At 42.0% G+C, this 25,926-nt stretch overlaps 2 protein-coding genes and 1 non-coding gene across 3 annotated transcripts; 1 reads left to right on the top strand and 2 right to left on the bottom strand.

Annotated features, from left to right (window-relative positions):
- Nucleotides 1–592: 592 nt before the first annotated feature.
- Nucleotides 593–13,245, bottom strand: hspa9 (heat shock protein 9). The gene is made up of 16 exons (XM_069170817.1): nt 12,952–13,245; nt 12,046–12,104; nt 11,631–11,718; nt 10,397–10,578; nt 10,106–10,230; nt 9,321–9,394; nt 8,038–8,144; nt 7,786–7,948; nt 7,593–7,685; nt 6,961–7,170; nt 5,679–5,906; nt 5,365–5,587; nt 4,776–4,870; nt 4,538–4,630; nt 3,260–3,400; nt 593–1,787 (listed from the first exon to the last, which is right to left on the bottom strand). Exons 1-16 carry the CDS (start codon nt 13,030–13,032, stop codon nt 1,683–1,685), a joined length of 2,067 nt encoding a protein of 688 aa, XP_069026918.1. The 5' UTR covers nt 13,033–13,245; the 3' UTR covers nt 593–1,682.
- On the bottom strand, nt 7,248–7,449 carry LOC138211800 (small nucleolar RNA SNORA74). Its single transcript, XR_011179357.1, has one exon. It is a non-coding gene; the product is annotated as a small nucleolar RNA SNORA74 (small nucleolar RNA).
- Nucleotides 13,246–20,432: 7,187 nt separating the features above from the next.
- On the top strand, nt 20,433–25,917 carry rab33ba (RAB33B, member RAS oncogene family a). The gene is made up of 2 exons (XM_069171201.1): nt 20,433–20,933; nt 23,209–25,917. The coding sequence occupies exons 1-2, from the start codon at nt 20,706–20,708 to the stop codon at nt 23,701–23,703; spliced, it is 723 nt and encodes a 240-aa protein (XP_069027302.1). The 5' UTR covers nt 20,433–20,705; the 3' UTR covers nt 23,704–25,917.
- The last annotated feature ends 9 nt before the right edge of the window (nt 25,918–25,926 follow it).

Below are 25,926 nucleotides of genomic sequence, written 5' to 3'. Positions count from 1 at the left end.
AGATGGAATCTATATGTAAAATATTTATCCAAGTGCCCACATGGGGGAAAAAAGAGCCATCTGCACATGCTATACATATCGGAGCAGGTATGCATGAACTGGTGTGTCCAACAGACGGTCACAAAGGTCATCACGGTGAGTCACTTTTGGCTCCAAAAAAAACCCAAGATGGCGACAGCCACAATGCCAAACTTGAGGCTCCCGAATCAGTGATGTCACAGCTGCCACCTGATGTGAATCAAGGGTCAAATGACAGAGAGGGTCGCATGCCGTCGAGATGTTGAACTTCCTTGCAACAGGCTTTGTGAAATTGAGCTGTTGTTAAGACTTTGTTTGACTTGAGCGATGCCTTCCGTTTGTGTCGTGGCAGCTAGAGGGAGGATCAAGGCTTTTATGTCTTTCAGTCCCTTCGACAAATCCCTCCCATCACTGTTGTCATGGCCTTTCTCGTTTTATCTTCTTTTAGGAAGCTCCATCCGTCTAAAAGTCGCTTCCTTCGCCTCCTCCAGCTGGCAAGGTCCACAAAACATAACTAGAGTAATGAAACGTGTCGGATGTGAATAGAAACAAACTGTTGTCAAAGCACACAACATCACATTTACGATTTTTATTAGAAAAGACAGCAAGTTATTGTGACCCTCAATTTTCACTCTCGTAATATAGTCACCCAACCCTCCTCCCACCCCCCCGAAAAAGAAAGAAAAAAATGAACACCCCAATAGTAATTTCGAACGCTACCTTCTGCCTGCGTCTGATACTCGGAGCACTCTGGACCCTCACCGAGAGGCAGGCACGCAGGAACAATCACACAGAGTAGCTGATGGCAGCAACAAAACTTCCTTCTGCAGGGGAATGACCGCTGAGCTCAGATCAAATCCTGCAGTTGTTTTTTTAAGCCTCCTCCTGCTGTCTGAGATGGAACGTAAAACTAAGGCCTCGTCCTCTATTGTGCAATTTTATCATGCGGTCACCTGACCGCTCGTGGACTGAATGCAGCAACAAACTCAGACAGCGTTTTTCTCACATCCTTATACACCTCATAAGAGACCATTTAACCAAAGCTGGATCTCATCCTCACACAGACGTTTGATTTCTTCTGTTCTCCCCTCGTGTGATAATTTCCTCAAAAATAAAAGCAGGTGTGATCACAATTCCTCCTGAATGCTTTAGAGAAACTATTAAACAGAGTTCAAGAATAAGTTATGAATTGACAACCTCATTAAAGCAGATCTGTTTGGGTTTGCATTAGAAAATATAGACGGTAAGGGAGGGCTGCCCTCAACACCAACGCGCTCAGTGAACCGATTCAAACAACACAAACTGCTATCAACAAGCTGACCTGCTGCAAATAATGGAGCATCAACAAAAGATGAAACCTACATGATGTCTTAAGACAAAAAAAACTACCTCAGAATGTAAATTAACAGCTTTGTAAAAATAAACATACATAACATTGTGTTGGACACATTTAAATTACAAACAGTTAGGGATATCATGGGACGTGGAGGAGCGTATGCTGACATTTATCTTTTTCTAGAGAGTATTTTACTGCCAAAACACAGTAGAATAATATATTACGGTAAGAATGACTCAAGACTGCCACCCTGCCCGCCAAGTCCACTGTCCGAGCCCAACGGTCCCTCCGTTGTCATGGTAACCTCCTGACAATCAAGTGCAAAGGTCTACTGCTGGCCTTCTTTCTTCTCGCCCTCCGATGATCCGGATGATCCGGAGCTGCCGGAGCCTCCTGAGCTGCCGGAGCCGCCGCCTTCCCGCTCTGCTGCCATCTGCAGGAACGAAGGAACATTGAAGAGGTCAGTGACGTGCAGCTCCGTCGACAAGGCCACAATTTCTTCAGAATTTCGTTTTTTCTTTTTGAAATCAACTGAACATTGACTAATGTAAACATTTATCTGCAAAACCAATAATGTAACTCAAACCATCCGTGGTTTAATCATCTGAACTAAATCTATCGATCTATCCTGGAGGGATTGAATATTGTTTCCTATCGAGGGTTAAAACTATCCTCACAAGACCTGAAAATCAGTAAGATGACATTACTTATTTTTAATAACTCACCAGTTTATAGAAGTTTTCTATTAAAAATAAGGAATGTCATCTCACTGAATCACATCAGATTTTCAGGTCTTGTGAGGATAGTTTTAACCCTCAATAGGAAACAATATTCAATCCCTCCAGGATTTCTAGCAGTTTTTTCTGTAATTGTCATGATCAAAAGTGTTTAATTGTGTGGTGGATTTTCTCAATGTGATGTAATCGGCAGCTTTAAGTGAGTTTTGCGCAGTAAAATTGCAAGAATTAGTAGAAAATTGCAAGTCATTGTATTAGTAGGTCTGTCAACATAAGATAACGCGTGTGTGTGTGTGTGTGTGTGTGTGTGTGTGTGTGTGTGTGTGTGTGTGTGTGTGTGTGTGTGTGTGTGTGTGTGTGTGTGTTAGCACACTGTGTGTTTTAGATAATAGTTTATGTTGAAATATATTAAATTGGTTGACGTTTTTTGTCGTCGGACTTTCAGTGGTACCGATTAGTTTCAGGTATTGTGACTCGCGATGGGTATTTCCAGCAACACCACTATTTGAAATTTGCTCTGAACTGTTTGATTTTTACAACCAGGCATCGGTAAAAAGGAAAAACACACCAAAAAAAGGGGGGGGGGGGGGGATAAGGAAGAACGAAAGTCGCATGTACTCATCGCTTTTGGAGATTAAAATGACTATTCGAAATTGGTGACCCCTAACAGACACCAACAGAAATGATATTGAAGTTATTTAAGTCTTTAAAATCAAATATAAATTGTGCCATTAATCAGATTATTGTGCCAGTACGTGAAGGAGATATTTGGAATCAGTGCGTCACATGAGACGAAACACTAAGTTCACCTGGTGGTCATCACGTATGTAACACGCTGCACTCTCATGAGCACGGTTGTGCTCACCGTGTCTATTTTCCGTTTGCTCGAACGTTCCTTCAGGGATGGATGAACTTATTTTCTGTCTCCACCGTCACCAGCGGTGTTACAATGTGATGAATTTGTCAACACTGCCAGGCTGAACCTGTTCACTTCTTCCAATGTTACAGCCACACAAACAGTGAGGCATAAAAACAGGAGGGAAATTTCTCACAAGATGTGATCCTCATTTTGAAAACGTTACCATCCACTCACAGAGGTGACCAACACCTCGGCCCCGACCTCTTCCTTTGTAATGACCCCAACTTCTTCATATTAAATGATTCCTACCTTCTTGTAGGCCATTTCGAAGAGTTTCAGTGACGCCTGCTGCAGGTTGGTGGCTCCCTGTTTGATGTTCTCTCCCGTCTCAGAGTCCTTGTTGGCCAGAAGATCCCTGACCTTTGAGATCTCCTCCTTCAGTTTGGTGCACTGTGATTGGACAGTTCAGAGAGGAAACATGGATGAATAAAGCTGGCTGGCATGTAAAGACAGAAGTAGAAAGTTTTATGTTTTTTCTGTATTCAACAGTTCTTCTGGAAGACAGATTTCAATGTTTGAAAGAATCGAGTAACACCCATTGTTGCAAGCCTCAACTTCTCATCTTTGCTTCAATCCTGCCTCCATCCTTCTCAACATTTATGAAACACAGTTAAGTAAAACCAGAAACATCCATATTATCAGCTGACTTAATTAATATACATTTTTCCACACAAACCACCAAAAAAAAAAAGTTTCAATTTTAGAAAACCTTTTCTTACTAGCTCCATTATTTTCTACCAAATTATCTGTATTTATTTAACTGCCTTTTATGGATTCCAACATTTAAGAAGTAAATTATATGTTGTTTAATAGGTGAAATACATTCCTTCATTCTGCAGCTGGACATCAGGGAACAACAACCCTGACACTAAAACTCATCACAGTAGAGTGCATGTTTAAAGTGGCCTTGAAAAGATGGTCTCTGTCATTCCATCTGATTTCCATGATAATGAGGTGAAAGGCTGTAAAGGGCCGGGCATCTTTCAAAGATGTCAATACTGATGCTTTTTTTTTTTTATCTGAATTTTATCAAATACATTGTCACATAAAACCAGGTTCTTTTTTGTTGATACAATTTCCTGATGTCCGTTGACACCTCACAGGTCGATCAGGAGTCGCCAGCTGGATGTTTCCACAGAGATTCATCCTTCATACTGAAGTGAGCTACGTTAACTACATGGGCAGAATCTGATTAATATAATACTATACTATATTAATAATATACTTCTGCGTACATGTGATAAAAGTTATGCACTACAAGTAGAAATGTCGCCCAAGTATCAGAATTTGGTAGAAAATGACGAGACATTTTCTTAAGCTAGAAAACGTTGAAGCAAGTCGGTTGGTGCCATAAAAGTATTGCAGTTCAGTGCTCTGTCGTCCCACTGCGTGTAGCCGTGGCTATGTTTGTCCTGTTGTTTGTTAAATCCATTGTGATTGGAACCATTTAAAGGTCCATCAAACACACACACTCGTTCACAGCTCCTTTACCCGAGTAAACGAGAACTAAAGAGTCGGCAGTCGTACCTCATCAGCAGGAAGCTGATCCTTGAACTCCTCCATCTTTGATTCTGTGTCGTGGACGATGCCTTCAGCCATGTTGACGGCCTCCACGCGGTCCTGCAACAACAAAACGAGTCAATACAACTATTAAGACAGTGTTGAACAAGTACATGTAGTTACCACCACTTAAAGAAACACGGCAGGTTTGAGTAATCAGCGCTAAATCTGATTTAGACTCAAATTCAGATGTGCACACTCTTACCTTTCTCCTCCGGTCCTCCTCGGCGTACCTCTCAGCGTTCTTGATCATGTTCTCGATGTCGTCTTTACTGAGACCTCCTGACGACTGGATCACAACTGAGGAGATGAGGAGATGTTTAGATACTCAGCAATCAGCGGTTTAACATTTATTTCCACTAATAACAACTATTTAGTCATAAGAAGGGAGAAAAATGTCATTTGAGACATTTGGAAAAAATCCTCCAACTGCAAATAAACTTCTTAATTAATTGAATTTACATGAACAACATGTTGTTGCCAAGCTTTACGGCAGCTTTATAACAAAGTGGTGGAGCTGTTAGTCCTCGGTGGTTAAAGCTACTTGCATAAACATGAAGCATCTAGAATTCATTCCTTCTTACAGAGGACTGCAAATGAATGCTAAATAAATACTTGCAGAAAATATCGTTCGCCACGGGACTGAACACGCACAAAGAAATATCCCATCGAGTTTCCAACCAAAATAAATGTCTTGCTTCTAAAAGGATTCTGCGTTCTTCACAAAAACGTTGAACCCTCATTTAGATGTTTGAGTATTGATTTAAAAAGTGCAAATGATGGCAGGCACTCACTCTGCTGTTCGCGGCCGGTGCCCTTGTCCTTGGCGGACACGTGCACGATGCCGTTGGCGTCGATGTCGAAGGTGACCTCGATCTGAGGGACTCCGCGGGGGGCGGGGGGGACGCCCACCAGAGTGAACTGACCCAGCACCTTGTTGTCTGTCGCCATCTCTCTCTCACCCTGGCACACCTTGATCTCCACCTGAGTCTGTCCGTCGGCTGCTGTGGAGAACACCTGGAGCAGGCGGTGACAGAGTTACAGCAGGTCAGGTTGTGTGACCTCCGACCTTTGTGATGATACGAGTCGGCAGGGCTGCTGGAAGTACCTGGCTCTTCTTGGTGGGAATTGTGGTGTTCCTGTTGATGAGTTTGGTGAAGACGCCTCCCAGAGTCTCGATGCCCAGCGACAGAGGAGTGACGTCCAAGAGCAGCACATCGGTGACGTCGCCGGCCAGGACGCCGCCCTGGATGGCTGCTCCGATGGCGACGGCTTCGTCGGGGTTCACAGACTTGCTGGGCGCCCGGCCGAACAGGTCCTGGACCGTCTGCTGAACCTGCACAGACAAAGTGTGTTACTTGCGTGGTTTGGACACACGTGGGACCATACAGAGCAGGAATCACAACGCATCATTTGGTTTCGTTTTTTTGTGCACAGCCGTGGGGCGGCACGGTGGTGCAGTGGTTAGCACTGTCACCTCACAGCAAAAAAGGTTCCGGGTTCGAATCCTTTCTGTGCGGAGTTTGCATGTTCTCCCTGTGCTTGCGTGGGTTCTCTCCGGGTTTTCCGGCTTCCTCCCATCATCCAAAAACATGCACCTCAGGTCAGGTTACCTGGCGCCGCGCTAGTGGCAGCCTGCTGCAGCAGCTCCCCCCTGAGAGCCCCCCTGCTGTAGTGAAGAAATTTCCCCTCGGGGATTAATAAAGTCTATAAAATCAAAAAAAAATAATCGAAACTCATTTGGAAAGCAAGATTAGATTAAATTAAGATTTAAAGTGCCATTTGGAATGTAAAAACTTCCTATGAAGGAGGAGTTGGCCAAAAACCACAAATAAATGTTGGAGTTTTCTAATTTCTGCCTTCCAGAGCCAAAGCGTGTTAAAATCACAGTCTACTTCGCTGCAGCTCAAACACTGAACTATGTTGCTTTAAGCCACCACAAACATACGATTCCACATTGCAGAGCCACTATGGCCCAGTAGATATCACACTTCACAACACTTACTGGATCACGTTGACTCTACAACAGTGGTTTTTAACTTTTTCTTGAGGAACCAAACAGGTCCACTTTTACTTTGAAAGACCACAATCTTCACAGTTTAGGGTGGTTGGTTTGTGAATGCCACAAAGTTACTTCGTTTGAAACCTTTGGGACCTAAGCTGCCATCTTGTGTATTGGCTGGATTATCATATATTTGTTGATGATATTTAATATTTCGATCCAGTGTTAGAAATTGACATTTCTTTATCTGTGTGATTGAATGTTGAATGTCCTCAGTCTTGCATTGTTAAATAAGCCAGACTGAAAACTCTATTAGGGCCTTACAGTGTGTGTGTGTGTGTGTGTGTGTGTGTGTGTGTGTGTGTGTGTGTGTGTGTGTGCTGTGTACCTTGGGCATGCGGGACATGCCTCCCACCAGCAGCACCTCTCCTATGTCTCCCTTGGACACCTCGGCATCCTGCATGGCCTTCTGACAGGGAGCCACGGTGCGGCGGATCAGGTCGGCTACGATGCTCTCAAACTGAGCACGAGTCATCTTCATGTTGAGGTGCTTGGGGCCCGAAGCGTCCATGGTCAGGTAGGGAAGGTTGATGTCAGTCTGGGTGCGGGGGAAAAAAACACGATGTCATCATGTTTGAATGACCAGGAACAAAATGCTTGTTAACAGTTGAGATGTTTGTATGACCCTGTACTAGGCCTGCCCTGCTGTCAGAATCAGGACAGTCCACTCTCACTGGGTCGAGTCCTGCAGCAGCTCAGCAGCAGCAGACTCTAAAACAGAACCTGCTGCAGTGAAGCACAACACAGGAGCTTCCTCTACCAGCGCTGTAACACTGAGCCGGACACACACAGACCGGACAGCTGACTGAGAGCTGGACAGGGACACGTTCTCATCCTGAGGCTGACGACCAATCGGAACAACTACCTCGACACATGTTTAATCTCATTTGTACAACAGCTAGAACGCATTTCCTTCCATGAGAATAGGTTAGAGAATAGGAGAGAAGAGGTTCTGAGTACCTGCAGTGAAGAGGACAGCTCACACTTGGCCTTCTCAGCAGCTTCTCGAACCCTCTGAAGAGCCATGTTGTCCTTCATCAGATCCACACCAGACTGAAAAGAAGAGACACAAAGTGCACATTAAAACCTTTAAAAAGGAAAAAAGAATTAGAAGCACAAATGAGATGTTTGAACAAAGCAGCGGACTGCCCACCTCTCTCTTGAACTCTTTCACTATGTGTTGGAGGAGGTGCTGGTCAAAGTCCTCTCCTCCCAGGAAAGTGTCGCCGTTGGTGGACTTCACCTCAAAAACTCCCTTCTGGATCTCCAGGACTGAGATATCGAACGTACCTCCACCCAGATCATACACAGCGATGCTGGAAATCACAACACAGGCACATGAAGACCTGAGCAAACTTCTACCTGCAGCCTCAAACACCCATTGTGTTCGTCGTCTTCTACACACATCTTATCCTGGGTTTTGTCCAGGCCGTAAGCCAGAGCGGCAGCTGTGGGCTCGTTGATCACACGCAGCACATTCAGACCGGCGATCTGACCGGCGTCTTTGGTAGCCTGAGAATCAAAGAAACACATCGTCAATTGGGATTCCTTCCCATCCAATGTTATGTCTCCTCCAAGAAGAGTTACAGAAATTATAAAACCAAACACTTTAGGTCAGAGGTGCTGATTCATCTCTAACAAACAAAGTACAGTCCCAAGTACTACTGGAGATACAAAAGGTAAATTCACCATAAAGGCACCAAGATTTTCTATACACACATACCAAGTGAAAAAACGTCCCCTTGTGGGATTAATAAAGTAACTATCTATCTAACTATGATCTAATTCCATGCGACTGATCTCCCATAACATCACTGCATGCAAGAGGAACAATTCAAGGAATACCCAAAATACATTCAACAACCATTTTCTGTCCATGCAGGGGTTTGGTCTCTTTTAAAAGGTGACACTCGGAAGTGTTTAAGGAGTTCAAACACACTGAAGCAGAAAGTTTTTATCTCCACCAAATTTTCCAAACAAATGCCTGCAGATGACTGAAGTGGGACGACACAAAGGGACCACAGTATGTAATCTGACCTAGTCCAGATGTTTTACACGGTTTACTAAGGGTGACTCCAGACATTTTACCAAAAACAAAAAGACATTTGGAGAGATTTGGAGACATAACAAGTGGCATGGTGTAAAATGTCATTAAATAAAAGAGACCATTATTACAATAACACAGAGTAGCACCATTAAGTTTGAAAAATGTCCTTCAGGCATTGTTTTCATAAGAAAACTCAAAAACCAGCAAACCAAACAAATATCTTCCTTTACGTAGGAAGTTCCTGACCGATGTTTTCTTTGTTTCTGAAGTCACATATCCTCATGTTCAAAGCATCAATCATCAGCAATGTCATTAATAATGCGTTTTGGGCTAAATACTTAACTGGATTGGACTTACTGGACATTGGCTCACTTATCCAGACCGTTTTTGTCTGACTTTTTTTGAATTGTTGCTGGACTAAGAGGCTTTACATCAATTCTGTAACCGGGGCAGTGGATCGTTTACTTGTTTTGAGAAGTAAACACAGCTTGTTTGCTGTTTAACAACTCGAGTTGGTATACACTTTGATAAAACTTTACTACAATAGCACAATGATTGAGACCGAGGTCAGCGTCCTGACAGCTTATCGTACATACATTTCCTAAACTGTCATTATAAATGGCATGCGTGTTGGTACGCACCTGTCTCTGAGAGTCATTGAAGTAGGCTGGTACAGTGACCACAGCGTTCTTCACTTTGGTTCCCAGGTAATTCTCTACAACACAAAACATCAAATCATTACCAAAACTAATAGTCACATATGGTAACCTATAGAACGAGGCCGCGACGTCAACCACGTGACTGCAGTCATGTGACGCCTACGACAGGTTTGAACTCATCATCGGCCCTTTTCTCACGCAGGGGAAAATGACCAGAGTGCGTATGGTGGGTGTGATAACACAATAGTCAGTTTAGATATCATCATTGACAGACCTCAATCCATATGTTTAAGGACTTCACGAATAATACGATTTCAGTTGTTCGCCATGACAACTTTGTAAACGAGGAAGAGGGACAGTCTATTAAACATACGGGGGTTTTGTTTTGAGTATGTTGGATGATGATGATGATGATGATGATCATTATTATTGTTGTCTTTGACATCAGAGCTGTCCCACTCCCAGTCAGGAACACAGTCTGTGATCGGTCGCACTGTTGAGAAATGTAGCGCCTTATGTGCTGGATTTAGTAACCGTGTTTCACAAAAAGCCCCTCTGTTCAATGAGTGGAAGAGAGGCTGAGTGTTGTGTGAAAGAAAAAAAATAACTAAATTCTGTCACCGCTCATTTTCTCTCTCTGATCATTTTACATTCAAATATGGCCGAAACCAAACACGTAATAAACCGCCAAAAAACCCTTTTCACTGTGCTAGGAAGAAAAATAAATATCGTCACAGCCCTAACGTCGGATGTAAACACCGTCTTACCTGCAGTCTCCTTCATCTTAATGAGTACGAAGGCTCCAGCCTGGCTGGGAGAGTACATTTTCCCATGAGCCTCCACCCAAGCATCACCGTTAGATGCACGCACAATCTTGTAGGGGACGTTCTTCCTGTTGAAGAAAGGAAACTTAATCAGTTAAAAAATTAAGACATTTTGTGACAACTGATCTCAAGTAAGGTCTTTAAGGTGTAAATGTAAAGTAATCAGCAAACATTATATAAGAATTAGTACACAGTGATGCTGAAGGTTTCAAACAAAGCCATAGATGCACTTACAAGTCTTTCTGGACCTCTGGGTCGTCATAGCGACGTCCAATCAGCCTCTTCGTGGCGTACAGTGTATTCTGAGGGTTGGTGACAGCCTGCCGTTTAGCGGGCATTCCTGCCAGACGTTCCCCATCAGCTGTGAAGGCGATGACTGAAGGAGTCGTCCTGGCTCCCTCTGCGTTCTCCAGCACCTGCGAGCAAATCAGGAAACCTTCAGCTCCTTCCTGAAGCTTCAGACTGTTAATTCACCCTAAATGATACACTATTCAACTTCCTCGTTTACTCCAAGTTGTCTGTCAAACAGGTTCATGAAAATTATGGGGAATGCAATATTTCCTATATGAAGCTGAAGGTTTTTACTCTCTAATGGTTTTAGTTTGTGGTTCTTCCTGCTACAGAGGCTCAGAAAGATTTTAGTGAACGACAAATCTGTCAAGTTTTTCAGAAAACCCAGAAAAACCTTGTCCTCATGAAGTGAATGAATATTTACAAGAAGGTAAAGAGAGTAAGATGAGAAGAACCTTAATGAAGATGATGTCTCATCTTTAAACGCCACAGTTTTACAAAGTAAATATATGATGAGTGCAGCAGTTAAGTTACACTGCGAAGAGATGTTTACACTGAGCATGAAGGAAAACAAACTAACAGACATTAACAAAGATCAAATAGTTGCATGGTCTCTTGCTTCCAACTACAGAAATGAAGGTAAATACAATTTTCAACATCAGGAACACAAATATCTGAGTGTAAAGGACATAAAGAGTCCGTTGGATCATCAGACACACCGAGCAGCTGCTTGTAGCCACAGCAGTTGTCAGTCTGGGAGTTCAACTACTGATTGCTTACTGGCAAAAGTCAGACTGAAAAAACTTTAAAAGTAGAAGCTGCACACAGTTATCGATATTACCAAGCATTCTCCAGCTCTGAGCAACGTGTTGTCATGTTTTTGTATCACCAAACGTACACCGAGAAGTGCGAAGGTCACATTATTTCCCCAGTCAGCTCGCTCTCATTGGCTGTTGTTGGGTTTCTGCTCAATAATCCCTCACTTATTTCCACACAATGGGAACAATTTAAAGTTACCGGGGAGACTCGGACCTCGTCGGTCACATTATGTCTGTAAACTTTTCGCACTACAGGATCGTTTGGGCGGACAAATAGTTCAGAACAGCCTTGAATCTGGAATTTTTGGGACCCACAATTGACCCGACAACCCTCTTGTATATTGCCAGCTCATCTTCACCTTGGCCTGTTTCCCATCCATGACCGCAACACAGGAGTTTGTGGTTCCCAGGTCAATGCCGATGACTGAACCCTTGATGGCTTCAGACCTGCAACACAAAACACATACTCACTTCTTAATATTGTCACTGATCATTTCGGTTTTAATAGGATGTAAGATCATTCCTTCAAAGGATGAAAATGTGATACTTAAAGCTAAGTAAAGATATATGCGATTACACGCTCGAGTAGCTGACTTCTTACAAGGCAGGTTTTTATTCCTCATCAGGAACGTGGATTGCAGCTATATGACATGAATGTACCGTCTTCTTGTTTTCCATTTCTGAAAGACTAGTATCTATTTCTCAGGTGGCTACTACAGCATGTTTAGGGGTCAACGTTCATACAAATCTAGGTACTTTTGTGTGGATACTTACGCATAGTCCCTCCTGGACAGAGCTCTGAGAGCATCAGGTTGGAAGCCACTCCAGCATGCCTGTAAACAATCACAAAACAGTATAGTTACAGCTATCAACCAATATTCAATACATTTCAGCTGTAAATCTGATGAGATCACATGTTTTATAGTGATTTCTAGATTTCTATGATACATTGCCATATATTGCCAAAACACAGGAGCAGAACTTATCCAACCCAGAGGCTGTGAGATGTTTAAGATCAGGGTACAGACCAGGTCATGTATATGACAACACGTTATCACCAATTAACATTGAAATTCAGCCAAATGAAGCCTGTAGATTACCAAATTGTGAACATGTTACTTCAGTCGTGGAACAACATGTGAGAAGTGTTGCAGCATATTGTGGGTGTGTGTGACGTCTCACTGAAGGTCACAGACCCACTCATCCGCTGCAGCCTTGAAACCAGTCAACTTCTATCCAACAGCATGTGTTCACTTCTATGTTCAAATAAATGACCAAAGAAACCCAAAGGCTTTCCTTTACACATAACACACACATGTCTGAGTGAGACCGGCGACAGGTCAGATGTAAGCTGCCTCTCGTTAGCTTAGCATTAAGCACCTGGAAACTACCGTCAGCGCAGCATATGTAAGTTCACCAATTCTCAGTCACACCAGGGCCGGACGGAGCGGATGACGTTGTTTCTGCACAACAAATTGAAATGTTCATTTCATCAGTCAGATGACACGGGCCGCTTCTTGGTTGCTAACGTGACATTAAACGGGAGCGATGAAATAAGTGGGCCTAAAGCTAATGCTGTTAGCATGCTAAGCTACCCAGCTACAGTAGCTGTCAAATCTCATAACGCTGCTCAGCACGAGACGAACTTATCAGAGACAGTTTTGCGTGTTTGAAACGTACCTTCTTCATCAAAGACGACACACTCCGTGAGCAGTTCCTGGTGGGAAGAGTCCTTGAAACGGTTCTGGCGACACTCAACATCTTTGTCTACTCGGTCAACAAAAAATATTTAATACGTCACAGCGTTTAACGTCAAACCGCAAAACCCCGAAGTGTTGAAGAAAAGAACAGCTGAAAGATGTCAACCCTCCGAGTGTCTGCGGACTTCCAGACCAGGGAGACAAAGCAGAGCTTCAGGACCGGCAGGGTTGCTCGTCTTCGGACTGTAACAGCGACGCAACTGCTGAGCTCCTTCTGGAATCATCCAACACATGTTGCACCATGCACCGCAGAAGGACCCCCAAATTGAGCTGTACATTTACTGCCTGATTTTTCTTTCTAGTAAATAAATTATTATAGAACTGTTTATGAATTAAATATTCGCAATTCAGCATTGACATAACATTAAGTAAATAATTAAAGTGTTTTAGATAAGGAAGAGACACATTTATGATATGTTTTAGGCTTTTCATGAGTACGGCCATAATAGGGCAGACACACGTAGTGGGCATGTGAAGGTCATGATGTAACTACGGGTAAGCGGAGTTCTCACGTGTGTTACATCAGGGATGCCAAACGAGCATACCTGCTGCATCATGTATTACTGTTACTTCTGTTCACGAAATAGCTCGTGCCACTAAGATCATTTAGATGTGTATCCAAACACACCTCAGACTTCTGCAACACGCGAAGAAACAACTCAACTCCAAACTTAAAGCAGCCCATTTATTGTACTCATGAACACATTAGTTTGGAAAAATAACCTTCACACACTGTTCTGATATTGTCCTCATGCAAAGATGGCAAGCCAGCATATTACACAAAATCAAAAAATCAACATAACATCTCTTTTTTTTTTTTCTGAAGAAGTATTTTACTGAAACTAAAGGGCTACAAACAATTATTTTGTTTATTGATTGATAAATTCTCTCAATTGTTTCTGACCTACAAAGCCAAAACACATTTGGCCAAAACTGACTGAAGCCTTAAATCTCTTTTTGGTATTTTTCTCCACCCTATAAAAATATGATGCAACAGAAATGTGTAGTTTTTGTGAATAATGATGATAATAGTAATAATATAGCAGCAGTTGCCCTATGGCTACAGCGAGCTGATGAGAAAGCCTGAATTAAAGCAAATTTATCCACTTTGTCCTGTTTCTTGTAATTGAAAAGTACATTTCCAACATGCTTCAGTAGCCTATGTTAGTAACTGACTTGAACAAAGAGTAGCAAGCCTTAAAGAGCATAACATTTTTTGTAATTTATATAATGGTTACACAGTGTAGCTCAGAGCCTTCAAACCTGTTGTTGTCTGAGGTAAAGTGCCTTTATTTGTCCAGCAAACATTAAAGAACCCCCAAATCAACTGTCATTATTATTACCTCAACAACAAAAAAAAGCAAATCCTCAAAACTGGAAAAACTGGAAATAGAAAATATTCAGCACTTTTGCTTCAAAAATTAAGTTTAATCAGATATTGTTAAAAAAAAAATTTGCCAGTTGATAAATTAATCATCCATCTATTAGTTTCACCTCCGCTGTCAACATCTGCTTTGTTTAAACAATTTTAAATTAACTGTGAACAAAGTCAACATTGTGCATTTTAATATCTTTGAAACTGCAACACTGATATTTGTAAGAACATATATAAATACATACATACATGAATGAATGATGTGAGTTTCATATTGCCCACTGGGTGGCAGAAGTGAATGGTTGTGAAAGCCTGTATGGATCATCTGCTTACATCAACCATGACACAGCCTTTGAGCATGGCACCTGTTCATTTACATTGTTGTTGTTTGTTGTTTGTTGTGTGAAACTGTTTCCATTTTCTCACCACTGTATTTGCAACAACAAATTTCAAACAGATTCTGCAAACGTAAGAGTAGCAGGTTGCTTTTGTTTTGTTTGTGAGCCTGAGTGTCACTGTGGTTCTTTGGGCTGCTTTTTTTTATGACATCCTATGAAGCTACTAATACCAGCTTCAATTTAATTCAATTTTATTTATATAGTGCCAAATCACAACACAGGTTATTTCATGGTACTTAACACATTAAACTGGATTTTACAGAGAAGCCCAACAACTCCTCTTCAAGGGAGAAAAACCTCCAACAGAGGGAAGGAAAAACTCCCTCCTAACAGGAGGAAACCTCCAGAACCAGGCTCAGAGGTGGGCGGAGCATCTGTTAACAGAACCAGGCTCAGAGGTGGGCGGAGCATCTGTTAACAGAACAAGGCTCAGAGGTGGGCGGAGCATCTGCCTTGAACGGTTGGGGTGAGAGGAGAGCAGAGAGAGAAAAGGACAGCATAGAGATCCAAAACATGAACTGTTGGTGGGCCCGACAATCTTCTGCTTCTAATGTGTTTAAATCTCGGTTATACTTTTAACAATCTCCTAATGTGCTATACATTATACTATTTACAGTTACAGCTACTTACAATTTTTAGCCGTGTTTGTTACAATTATTGTGTTTTAATCCCTTTTTGTCATCATGTTGCACCTCTTTTTCCTGCATCTGTTGTGCAGATTGTGTCTCACTCACATTTAATGTGACAACATTGTTGCACACTGTGAAGAGAGTTGTAATAGTGAAACATGAAAGAACTTCGACATGTTCCAAGTGAAGGTGTTGCTGTTCACTGTGTATATTCCCAACAATGTTGTTGATGTTCCAGCAGTGTTCACTGAGGGGGGACGAAGCTGATAACAACGTGTTTGTTTGTGCATTTCCAAAAAGATTGCCTAATTCCAATTTCAAGAAAGGTTCAATTTTGGATTTTCCTTAAATGTCAGTGCCAACTACAATGCAACACGTTGGGAGTGTTGTAACAGCCGGCTTATAAATGGAGGCGTTTGAGGTCTGAGGGAGTTAAAGCGCCGACCTGCTGCTGTCCACCATGACTGCAATACATTTGGTGTTTGTCCTCATCTCTGTGCTTTCTTTCAGCACAGCAGCACCGACAGCAGACGACTGCAGCCAGCTCAACCGGCCTCTGACAATGAACGAGCTCGACCAGGTACAGATAACTTCTCCTCCACACTCTGCTGTCCGTCTCCATCACATTGCTTGAAAACAACGCATAACTTCAATCTCACTTATTTTCCTGCGAACAGATCTTGGGCAGGTGGATCTTTATCGAGGGTTTGGCCAATGATGCATTTTTTTATTCTGTCTTGGGGAATACGGAAAACATGTGGATGGTGCTGAGTAAAACAGGAGACAACCAGACCCTGCTGTTTGATCAGGGCACCGATACTCCAGCTGAATGACACAAGTAGTCTTTTTATGTTCTGTTATCATCTCCGGCCTGAAAGTTAATCTTGAACTTGTAACTCCTGTGCTCTGATCTGCAGGGGAGCTGTTCTCCAGAGCTGAACACCTCCGGATTAGGGAAAAACTAGGTGGAATAACTTGCAACAAAAGCACGAGTCCTTCAGGATAGAATCATCGTCACACATTTTCCATCTTTATAGATCCTGTGAAAGACAAGATAAGATAAGATAAGATAAGATAAGATAAGATAAGATAAGATAAGATAAGATAAGATAAGATAAGATAAGATAAGATAAGATAAGATAAGATAAGCAGCATGTAGCCTGGCTGCGTTGACTGTGGCTCACAGCTTCAGCTTTCTTCACTGTAAATACAGTCTGGGAACTCAGCTCGTTTTTGCATTTGCACGCAACCACTCTGAAGGGCGGACCAATCAGTGAGCAGTGTCGGTGGTTAACCGCGTTTGTCCCACCCCTCCTCCACTGTGATTGGACGGCTGGTAAAAAAAATAAAATTTAAATTTACAATATTTTTCAACTCTCGTTGACCGGAAAAAAAAAAAAAAAAAAAAAATCGCTGAACGTTCAGAATAAAAGCTGCCGGCGTTCATTAAAGCAATTTAAAATATATGTTGTACTCGTGAAAAAAAACGTTCCCTCCTGAGGGAGGCTAGACTCAGATATTCACAGAGGGAAATTGGTTTCTGGTTCGCACTAAGCTAGGCAGCATGGCTGTGTAGATGGCCATGTTGGTTAGTCAGTCAGTCCACCAGTGAAATATGTCAACATCTATGAGATGATGAACTTTGTAGACAATCATGGATCCCACATAAATCACACTGACTTTTAAATAGCGCTGTTAGCAGGTTGATATTTAAGCAGCGTCTCACAAACTATTACATGGTTATGAAATCCATTTTGAGCTCTCTACAGGTACAACTGTACACAATCGGTCATCCACTGATATTCCAGCTATAGAGCCATCATCAGGTATAATTGCTGCTGCATGGCAGCAGACTAGTTTCGTTTGATTTGTTGCTGCTGAGACCAAGTTTTCACACCAGACTCATTAAAGTTTCATCTCATTTCGTCTTGTTTCAGGGTAGGTCTGCTGCAACATCAGACATGTGCAGAATATGACCATCGTTGATGGCAAAGACTTACAGATCAAACGAAAGTTGTTTTCACTGAACACTTAGTGGCACATGTACACCGGTAATCACATCAGTTACACTTTAAACCAAGAATGATGGACATGATCCATTTGAGAAGGCAGGTGAAGAAAACACATGTTGTGGGTAAATATGCGTACCTCTTATACTTGTCTATGAACTTAACAGTGTTTTTCACAGTGCTAACATGTTTTAATCTCTACATACTTGGTGTGTCAAAAATATTGTTCTCACCATGAATCTTTGTGTTGTTTTGTGAAGTGCCAGCTGTACCTTCCTACCACAGGTTCCTGCAGACCTGCCCCGACTATCTGATCATGCACATCTACAATACAGTCAACACTTACCAAATGTTCTACTTATTTGGTAAGTATGGGCAATGGTGGAGCAACTATTTAGATCCTTTACTAAACCAACTACTAATAATTACAAGTGTGAGTTCTGCATTAAAAATGTCCCTTACTTGAATATACTGTTATACTGTATATAATATAATTATTTCTACTGCAATAATATGTGAAACACTATTTTTTTTCTTGTAGCCAGTTGATGTACATTTCTTATTGGGCCACAAATGATGTTTAGTTTTAGTTTTATTATAGATTAATTGACAAATTATTTTTTGATGATTTCATGTTTGTAAAAAAGTGTAAAATTGAAGAAAGAATCACAGTTATCAGGAGTACAAAGGGACGATTCATGTTGAGTATTTTTTGCTTGAATCAATTGTCAGAATAATTGCCAATAATTGTTCAACAAACTAAATTATTAAATGACTGCAGTTATTGTTTAAGTATGAAAACAAAATACTTGATATACAAATCCCCCAAAACCATACTTATGTATTTGTGACACAGTGACATTTTCATTTCTCATAGAAAAGCACCAGTGTTAAATATTAGAAACGTTTAAGCGTCCAGTAGGTTGTGACAATGTGAGCAAGACCCTGAAACTGAAGCAGCCACCATTCTTTGTGTTATTTACTCCAACACTCACAAAACATCTTCGATTCACCCAAACAGAATGAGCCCCAGTAAATAGTTTTACCATTCTTCTTCTGTTGTTACGTCTGCAGGGAGGAATGATACCATTGCGCCCTCAGATTTGGAGACCTTCAAGAAACAAGGTGAATGCCTCCAGTTTCCTCTGCCGGCAAAGTTTCACTACGACACCAGCAAAGGTGAGAATCACAAGTTCACAACGTTGACCTGTGATATGAAACGGTAGTGCCACAAGGCATGAATGCAGCACAGGCAGCCAGCAAAGGTCTAATGAAACGTGTTGGGTTGCATGATGGGTAGGATCCAGGAATTTTGGAGCTTTACCCATTTTACAAGTTCATTGACTTTGTGAAAATAATCATTGGATACCCCAATTAGATAATGTTTTGTTTCATAAATTTTGATGCACAGTATCAGTCAACAGTTCTGACTCACCAACTCACTCAGTGTTTTCTTGAAGGTAGGTGTGTGATGCAGATTGCACTTATTTACTGCTGGCTGTTCAGCAAATTGCCTCTTTGGGATAATAAAAGATTACCTTGAACCTGTTTGTGAATCTCCATCTTGAATAATTATACTGTTTTCTCTTTACAGAGTTTTGTCCTGTGTAGAGAAGTCCAGACGACAACAGAACACCCACCAACAAAGCTCCTGATAAGGCTGTGACAAACTACTAGTGTCAACCTTAATCTGTTACTTAGTTTGTATTTACCACTTAAATTGTAAGAAAAATAAAGACAAATGTGCTCAAAGTGATGTCGTCAAGTTATTTATTGTGTCTGCCTCTGCAGCAGGGAAATGATCAGGGGTACAAGCATGCTGGCCCAGAGGACGAAACGACCACAGGACCAGGACCTGCTGCTCATGCTGCTTGCTGTCTGATCCACCTGAACCACTGGTCATTGACACAGGCTTGTTTGATTTATCACTCACAAGTTAAACAAGCCAATTGAACCTACAGTTTAGTAGTTGGTGTCAACGTGCCCCTGAGTATTCAAATAGTTTTATGAAAATAGAATTAGGTTTTAATGTTATGTTTTAAAAGTAAAGTGTACACAAAAAACATAAAACATGAATTGCAAGGAAGAGCAGAATTCATTCATTGTTGCTGCCAACTACCTCCACTGTTAATGTATGACCAAGCAGATTTGTTCACCAAGGCTCAAGAAGCAGAGTAATAACAAATGACAGTCAATATAATGCACATAAATATGTAAATGTGATACACACAACTAGTCGAATAGCGTGTATGCATGCAGAAATATGTAAATACATATAATATTGCAATATTAGTAACTGAGAAGTAGACACATTAAACAGGCCTATTCTGGCATCTAAAACAACTGCAATGGATGATTCACCAAAAAAGTGCGTACGTATTCACGAGTAGCCTATTTATGAGTATTTATTCGTTATTTCATAAATGTCAGAGTATTTTAATGATACTCAAAAAGCTTTTGCACAATAAATTCAAACTCAAATATTAATTATATAGCTCTTGAGCTAATTCTATATATCTCTCTTTATTTTAATATATCTATTTTTTTTTCTAAAATAATTATTTTTTTATCCATATTATTTCCTATATCGCATACATATTTGTAATTTTGTTCACATTGTGTGCACCTTTTTGTCTTTTCTATGCTGCTGTGACGATTAAATTTCCCCACTGTGGGATTAATCAAATGAAATCAAATCTACCTACCTACCTACCTACCTACCTAGTGTAGTACTTTCTAGCATCATCTGAATTCTAATGTGCAGACTGGCCTGTGAAATAAATAACCAGCATGGAAGCGGAGACCAAACGTTATTTTAATGGTACTCAACATACGCCAACTGATATCAATACCATTGAGCACTATTTGCCTCCTGAAAGTTGGAGCGAACATAGAGGTCGAGTTTACATCGTTTCGCACGGGACTTTGAACGTTGCATAAAATGGTATCTCGCGAGAAGAGACTTGCTTTGGACAACATTTACGTGGCTTCACAGCTGAGCCGCGGATTGGGAGTGTTTACAGGGATGCAGTTGTTCAGAGTTACAGATACTGTGTGTTTATTGACAATACTTGAACGTCGATTAAATATAAAGCATTTTTCGCGTATCTTATGTGTTTTAAATTTTAACTAAGGGCGGAAACTGTACTCGGAAGGGCTTTAATTGACGCCTCCTCGTGCCCAGCTCCAGCACCATTAAAACCTAAGAAGTGCTCGTGCAGGAGCCGCTGCTGAAAACGCCTCATCCAGCCTGACGCGTTGACATGGCGGAGAGCGGGTCGGCGGTTGAATTCTCCGGGTCCCTGACGAGCTCGACTCTTCCGCCGCCGAGGACCCGCATCTTCAAAATCATCGTGATCGGGGACTCGGGTGTCGGGAAGACCTGCCTTACTTACCGCTTTTGTGCCGGCAAGTTTCCCGAGAAGACCGAGGCCACGATCGGGGTGGACTTCAGGGAGAGGCTGGTCGAGATTGACGGCGAGAAAATCAAGGTGTGAATGAACGCTGCAGACGGTTGGAAAACAATACAGATGGAACACAGGCCAGATGCAGATGTTGAGCCTCTGGATGTCTTGACTGTCTTTTGAGAACATAGTACTGCATGACTCCATATGAATGCAGAATGAAGGGTAGAAGCTCATACAAACAAAAACAACTTAAATACTGTCCATCCATAGTCTTATCTGTATCAGCAGCTGAGGGTGAAATGCCTTGCTCAAGGGCATGTTAGTGGTACTTCCTTCTGATCCAAAGTCAGACAATGATGCGCTATTCAAGGTGCAATATGTACTAAATAAGCCACTTCTAATACATCTTTGTATGTTCAGTGGTGATAGTTGTCCGGCAGCCATAATGAGAGCTAGTTAAATGATCTAAATGCTAAGGAAAGGTGTGTCAATGCCCCCTTTCATTTTCCCCTTTAGCCTAGCACACCATCCTTTATGAAAGGAAAGGAGATGCCATCCCATAATTCCTCCTGGCAGCAACATTGAAAGCTGCCCTTCAGGCTTTGATGATGTTACAGGAGTAGTAGATTTGTAGGTTTAACATGTTACGCCAATCTTGCATGAATTTAACCGTTATCTTCATGCAATCATCCCAGTTGGTGTCACCGCCCACCTGAGCCGGCTCGGTCACTGCTTTTCTTCCTGTTAAAAGAGAGTTTGAACTCCAATTGTTACTCTTGTGGGAATCGTTGAATAATTGGGTCGAGCTCTTTTCATGTAAAGTTCTGTTTTAAGGACCTGAATGTTAAATGCCCTCGGACATATATTGTGATTTGGCTTTATATTAAAAAAAAAAATCGATTTGGATTGAATAGAGTCTCGATAAATATGAGTGAACACAATGGTAAGTGTGAGCAACCATTCTCAATGTGACAACAATTTCCTTCTACTTTAGTGACTGGTAGGCCACACAAACTGCAATTTGTGAGCGTTGACACACACACACACACACACACACACACACACACACACACACACATACACACACACACACAGACAGACCTTTCCAAAACTTCTTCCATGTATAAAGAGTTTTGCCTCATTTATCTACAATTCCACATCTATTACAAAGTGATATGTCTGTAAAAACAGAACTTTGTTGCGGTGAAGACAGAGTCTGTAACAGGTTCGATTAATGAGACGGAGGAAACTTTAACAGAAGCTGAAGTTGTATTTGTTGGAGTCTTTTTCTGTGTTTATTAAATACTTACAGCATTAAACTGCAGCATCTCCAAACCAGAGAGTGGTGTGCATTTAGACGGTTGGAACAACAGCGGTAGCTAAAATAATGAGCCTACTCATACTAAATAATTTCTTTAATATTTATAAATGTTATATCATTATAACATTTAAAGAGGTTATTACCGTAACAATACAACAATTTGTATCTTTAATGCCTCAATTTGTGACACACTTTCAGATAATCTGGATGACATCAAGGTTCTTCCCTCGAACTTGATGAAACTCTGTCTCATCTCCCGAGTTTCATCAAGTTTGAGGGAAGAAATTTGACTTTGAGTTGAAACAAACCTGCCGAATTCATTCGTTAAAAAAGAAAAAGACAATATCTGATGTGGTCGACCTGAAAAGTCCCTAACCGAGCAAGAACACAAACACCGGCAGCAGTATGATGAGTTGTCAATTAATTTGATAAATTAACAAGCTGCTGCAGCAATAATAATGATAATAATGCTCTCGGAAATAATTAGTTTATGTACCTCAAAGACAAATTGTGTCCTGTTTTCCACCTCCTGCACCAACAACACAGCGATTAGAAATGAGAGGACACAATGCAGCAAACACTCGGGTCCATGTGGATCCACTCGGGTCCATGTGGATCCACTCGGTTGTTGGATACTGACACACGGACCCGAGACCTGCGGCAGCAAAACAAAACCTCGTTTGAGCAGAGTTTTGGACCCGGTGAGTGAAGTTAGTTTTGCTTTGCTTCGGCTGGCTGCAGATGAATCCTGAAACCTGGAAACCAAATTCAGGGAAGATGTTGTGAAAAACCTCTTTAAGGAGTCGGCTCTATGTTTGACAGGGCAACTAACTTTTAGTTAAATCTCAGGAATTCACGACAGATCACAGGTTCATCATCAATTCTGGAGTTTTATTAAAATTTCCACATTTTTGAATAGACTTTGGTGCGAAGTCATTCTACATTTATGTCCACCAGGTTTGATACACACTCTGTACCTGTTAGTACAACTGTTTGTCGGTTTTGGCCGCTGATCCATTCCCACGTTGTCCTCTACAGATCCAGCTGTGGGACACTGCCGGCCAAGAGCGCTTCAGGAAGTCCATGGTGCAGCACTACTACCGCAATGTGCACGCTGTCGTCTTCGTCTACGACGTCACCAACGCCGCCAGCTTCCGCAGCCTCCCCGCCTGGATCGAGGAGTGCAAGCAGCACGCTCTGGGCTCGGAGGTCCCCCGGATCCTCGTCGGAAACAAGTGTGACCTCCAAGACTCGGTCCAAGTGGGCACGGACGTGGCTCAGCAGTTCGCAGACACCCACTCCATGCCGCTGTTCGAGACGTCGGCAAAGAATCCAAACAGCCAGGGAGACGGGAACGACCGAAACAGTGACCACGTCGAGGCTATTTTCATGACGGTGGCCCACAAGCTGAAGTCTCAGAAACCCCTGGTGCTCAGCCAGCCGCCCGGAGGAGCAGGGGGCACCGTCAACCTGAGCAGGGGGAGGGATGACAGGGGAGACGGGGCCCGGAGCTGGAGCTGCAGCAGCTGCTGAGGGAGGAAAAAAACGGGAGAAGGAGAGAGACGACTTCAGCTGGAGGCCGAGCACGACCGATGGGATTAAAGGCGGAGCAGAGGGGAAAAGAAAAGAAAAGAAAGAATGAAGGCATCGAGCAAAACGGCTTCACAATCAGAAAAACACACAGATGAATATCTCCAGCAGAAGAGGATCCATTTTTTTCAATGCTTGTGCTTCACTTTATAAATGAAGAAAACGATGTTGGGTAGTATTTACCGTGTGAGTTTTGATTGGTTCATGGAAATAATCCTGAAAAAATGTCAAAAAATCTGATCCTGAATCAGTTCTTCTCCTTCGAGGGTAACCTCAAGCCGAGCAGCAGTGCAGCTGGGGGCGGAAAAAATAACAAAGCACTGGATAATGTTAACTTTTGCGTGGATTCATTGTGACTCTCTGCAGGCGGTTGGAGTTGATTTTGGTGTTAATTCAGCAGACTCATTAAAAGGCGACCTGTGAAGTTTATCTGTAAACAAACACTTATATTTACACTAAAACGTATGGCGTCTTTTTGAACATGTTGAATGCTTCTTCAAAATACATCTCAAAAGTCAGTTCCATCGATTTTAAAAGCTGAATTGAGACATAAAAACATCGGACGTCTCTATTGGTTGAAGAACTCCACAGGGTGCCTTGAAATGTGTTTTCTTTAAATCCAGTGATTGAAAATACTGCTTGTTTACATTTGGGAAATTATTAGATGTTCTTGTTTTGTTTGTAACAAATTCATATCAAGTTCATCTTGAATGTTATGGCAACAATGGTAAAACATGTTTTTAACATTTTAATGAAACAATGGGGAAGATGATCAGGGGAACATTCTTCACAGCTATTTATTTAAAAGGGAATAAACTGGGCTTTGGATTTAGTCTGGCCTGTGGTGTTAAAAGAGACTGCATGTCAGTGGATATTATTCTCCAGTACTTTTTATTTCCAATCAATTTACACTAAAACAGCTTGTCGGAGTCAACATTCGAGGACCTTGGGGCAGTTTTCTGTCTGATTTACTTTTTCCATTCAGGTTGGATCCATGACGTGTATTTATAATTTTGAGAGGTGGTTGGAGCATAAAGCGGCTGCAGGTAACAGCTCCCCAGAAGTACAAGCCCAAATCAGTCCACCCAGGAGTTTGTGGAGTTTTTTTTCGTGATTGTTGGAATCAAAAATGTTTGGATTTTGCCAAAGTATTTCTGAAATGGCGGCTCATGTTGCCCCGGTGACCTCGATATCGTGTCTTCACGCCCACTCATTGCAGCTCAGACTGGTCACTGATGATGCCACCTGCTACAAAGTGGCGACGCCCATTTAAGGGATATGTTGTCAACACTTGTTTTGACAGTGGGAGAATTTGCTGCAAGCTTTATATGCTTTGTTTACCAGTTATTCATCAGTTATTGCAGCTTTAACTGAAAACAGCTACTCTTGAATGGCACAACTGTTGTTTTTAGCTCCGTTTTTTTTTTTTTTTAATATGCAGGATACTACAATAGCAGCCTTTTGCTGATTCAGCAATGGGAGCGAATGTACCAGGAACCTGCTGCAGGATTCAAAGGAAACCTGTAAGAAAAGGAAATAGAAAAGATCTTTGGCTGTTCCTTTTTCTGCATAGGAAAGGCTGCCAATCTAAATTGCAGCACTGTGTAGGTTAGCTAGTCAAACAGGGATCACACACACCTGTCATAGGGAGTAATGCTTTGTATTGTGCACCTCAGGCATCTCAACATGTACATGGATGCCCATAGCGACCACTTCCCCTGAATGTAAGCTTGTGGTACAGTATTCAGCATGTCTGGCACCGTTGTACAGCAACAGCTGCCCTTTTTTTTAGTTCTCCATAAGCCAATCACAACCTCTCGGCTGGTGCCAGTACCACGTCAGCTCTGGGCTCTTGGCTCTTTCAGCAGATGTTTATCGTGACCACAGCTGGTCTTGTGGCTCCTCTGCTGAACTCCCCCGGACGATGCCTGCGGACTATCAAACCCAACCCAGCTATGCACACGGACGGGAATGGCAAGAAAACAGCAGGAGCATCTCTGTGGCCCGTCAGAGACGTGACTACAGAGGAAGACAGGCGTCGTGTAGGTGTTTTATTCTTCTAAATGCGGTTGCTGCTTCCTTTTGTTCTTGAAGTGTCCTTTGTTCTTTGTGTTTTTTTTTAAAATAAATCCGCCTTCCAGCTGGATCCTGAAGTAATTTCCTTTT

Source organism: Embiotoca jacksoni, unplaced genomic scaffold (genome assembly GCF_022577435.1).
Source record: "Embiotoca jacksoni isolate LCO1_2020_lvr unplaced genomic scaffold, fEmbJac1.0.p SCAF_5, whole genome shotgun sequence".
NCBI lineage: Eukaryota > Metazoa > Chordata > Actinopteri > Embiotocidae > Embiotoca > Embiotoca jacksoni.
This window is presented reverse-complemented; position numbering and strand designations above follow the sequence as displayed.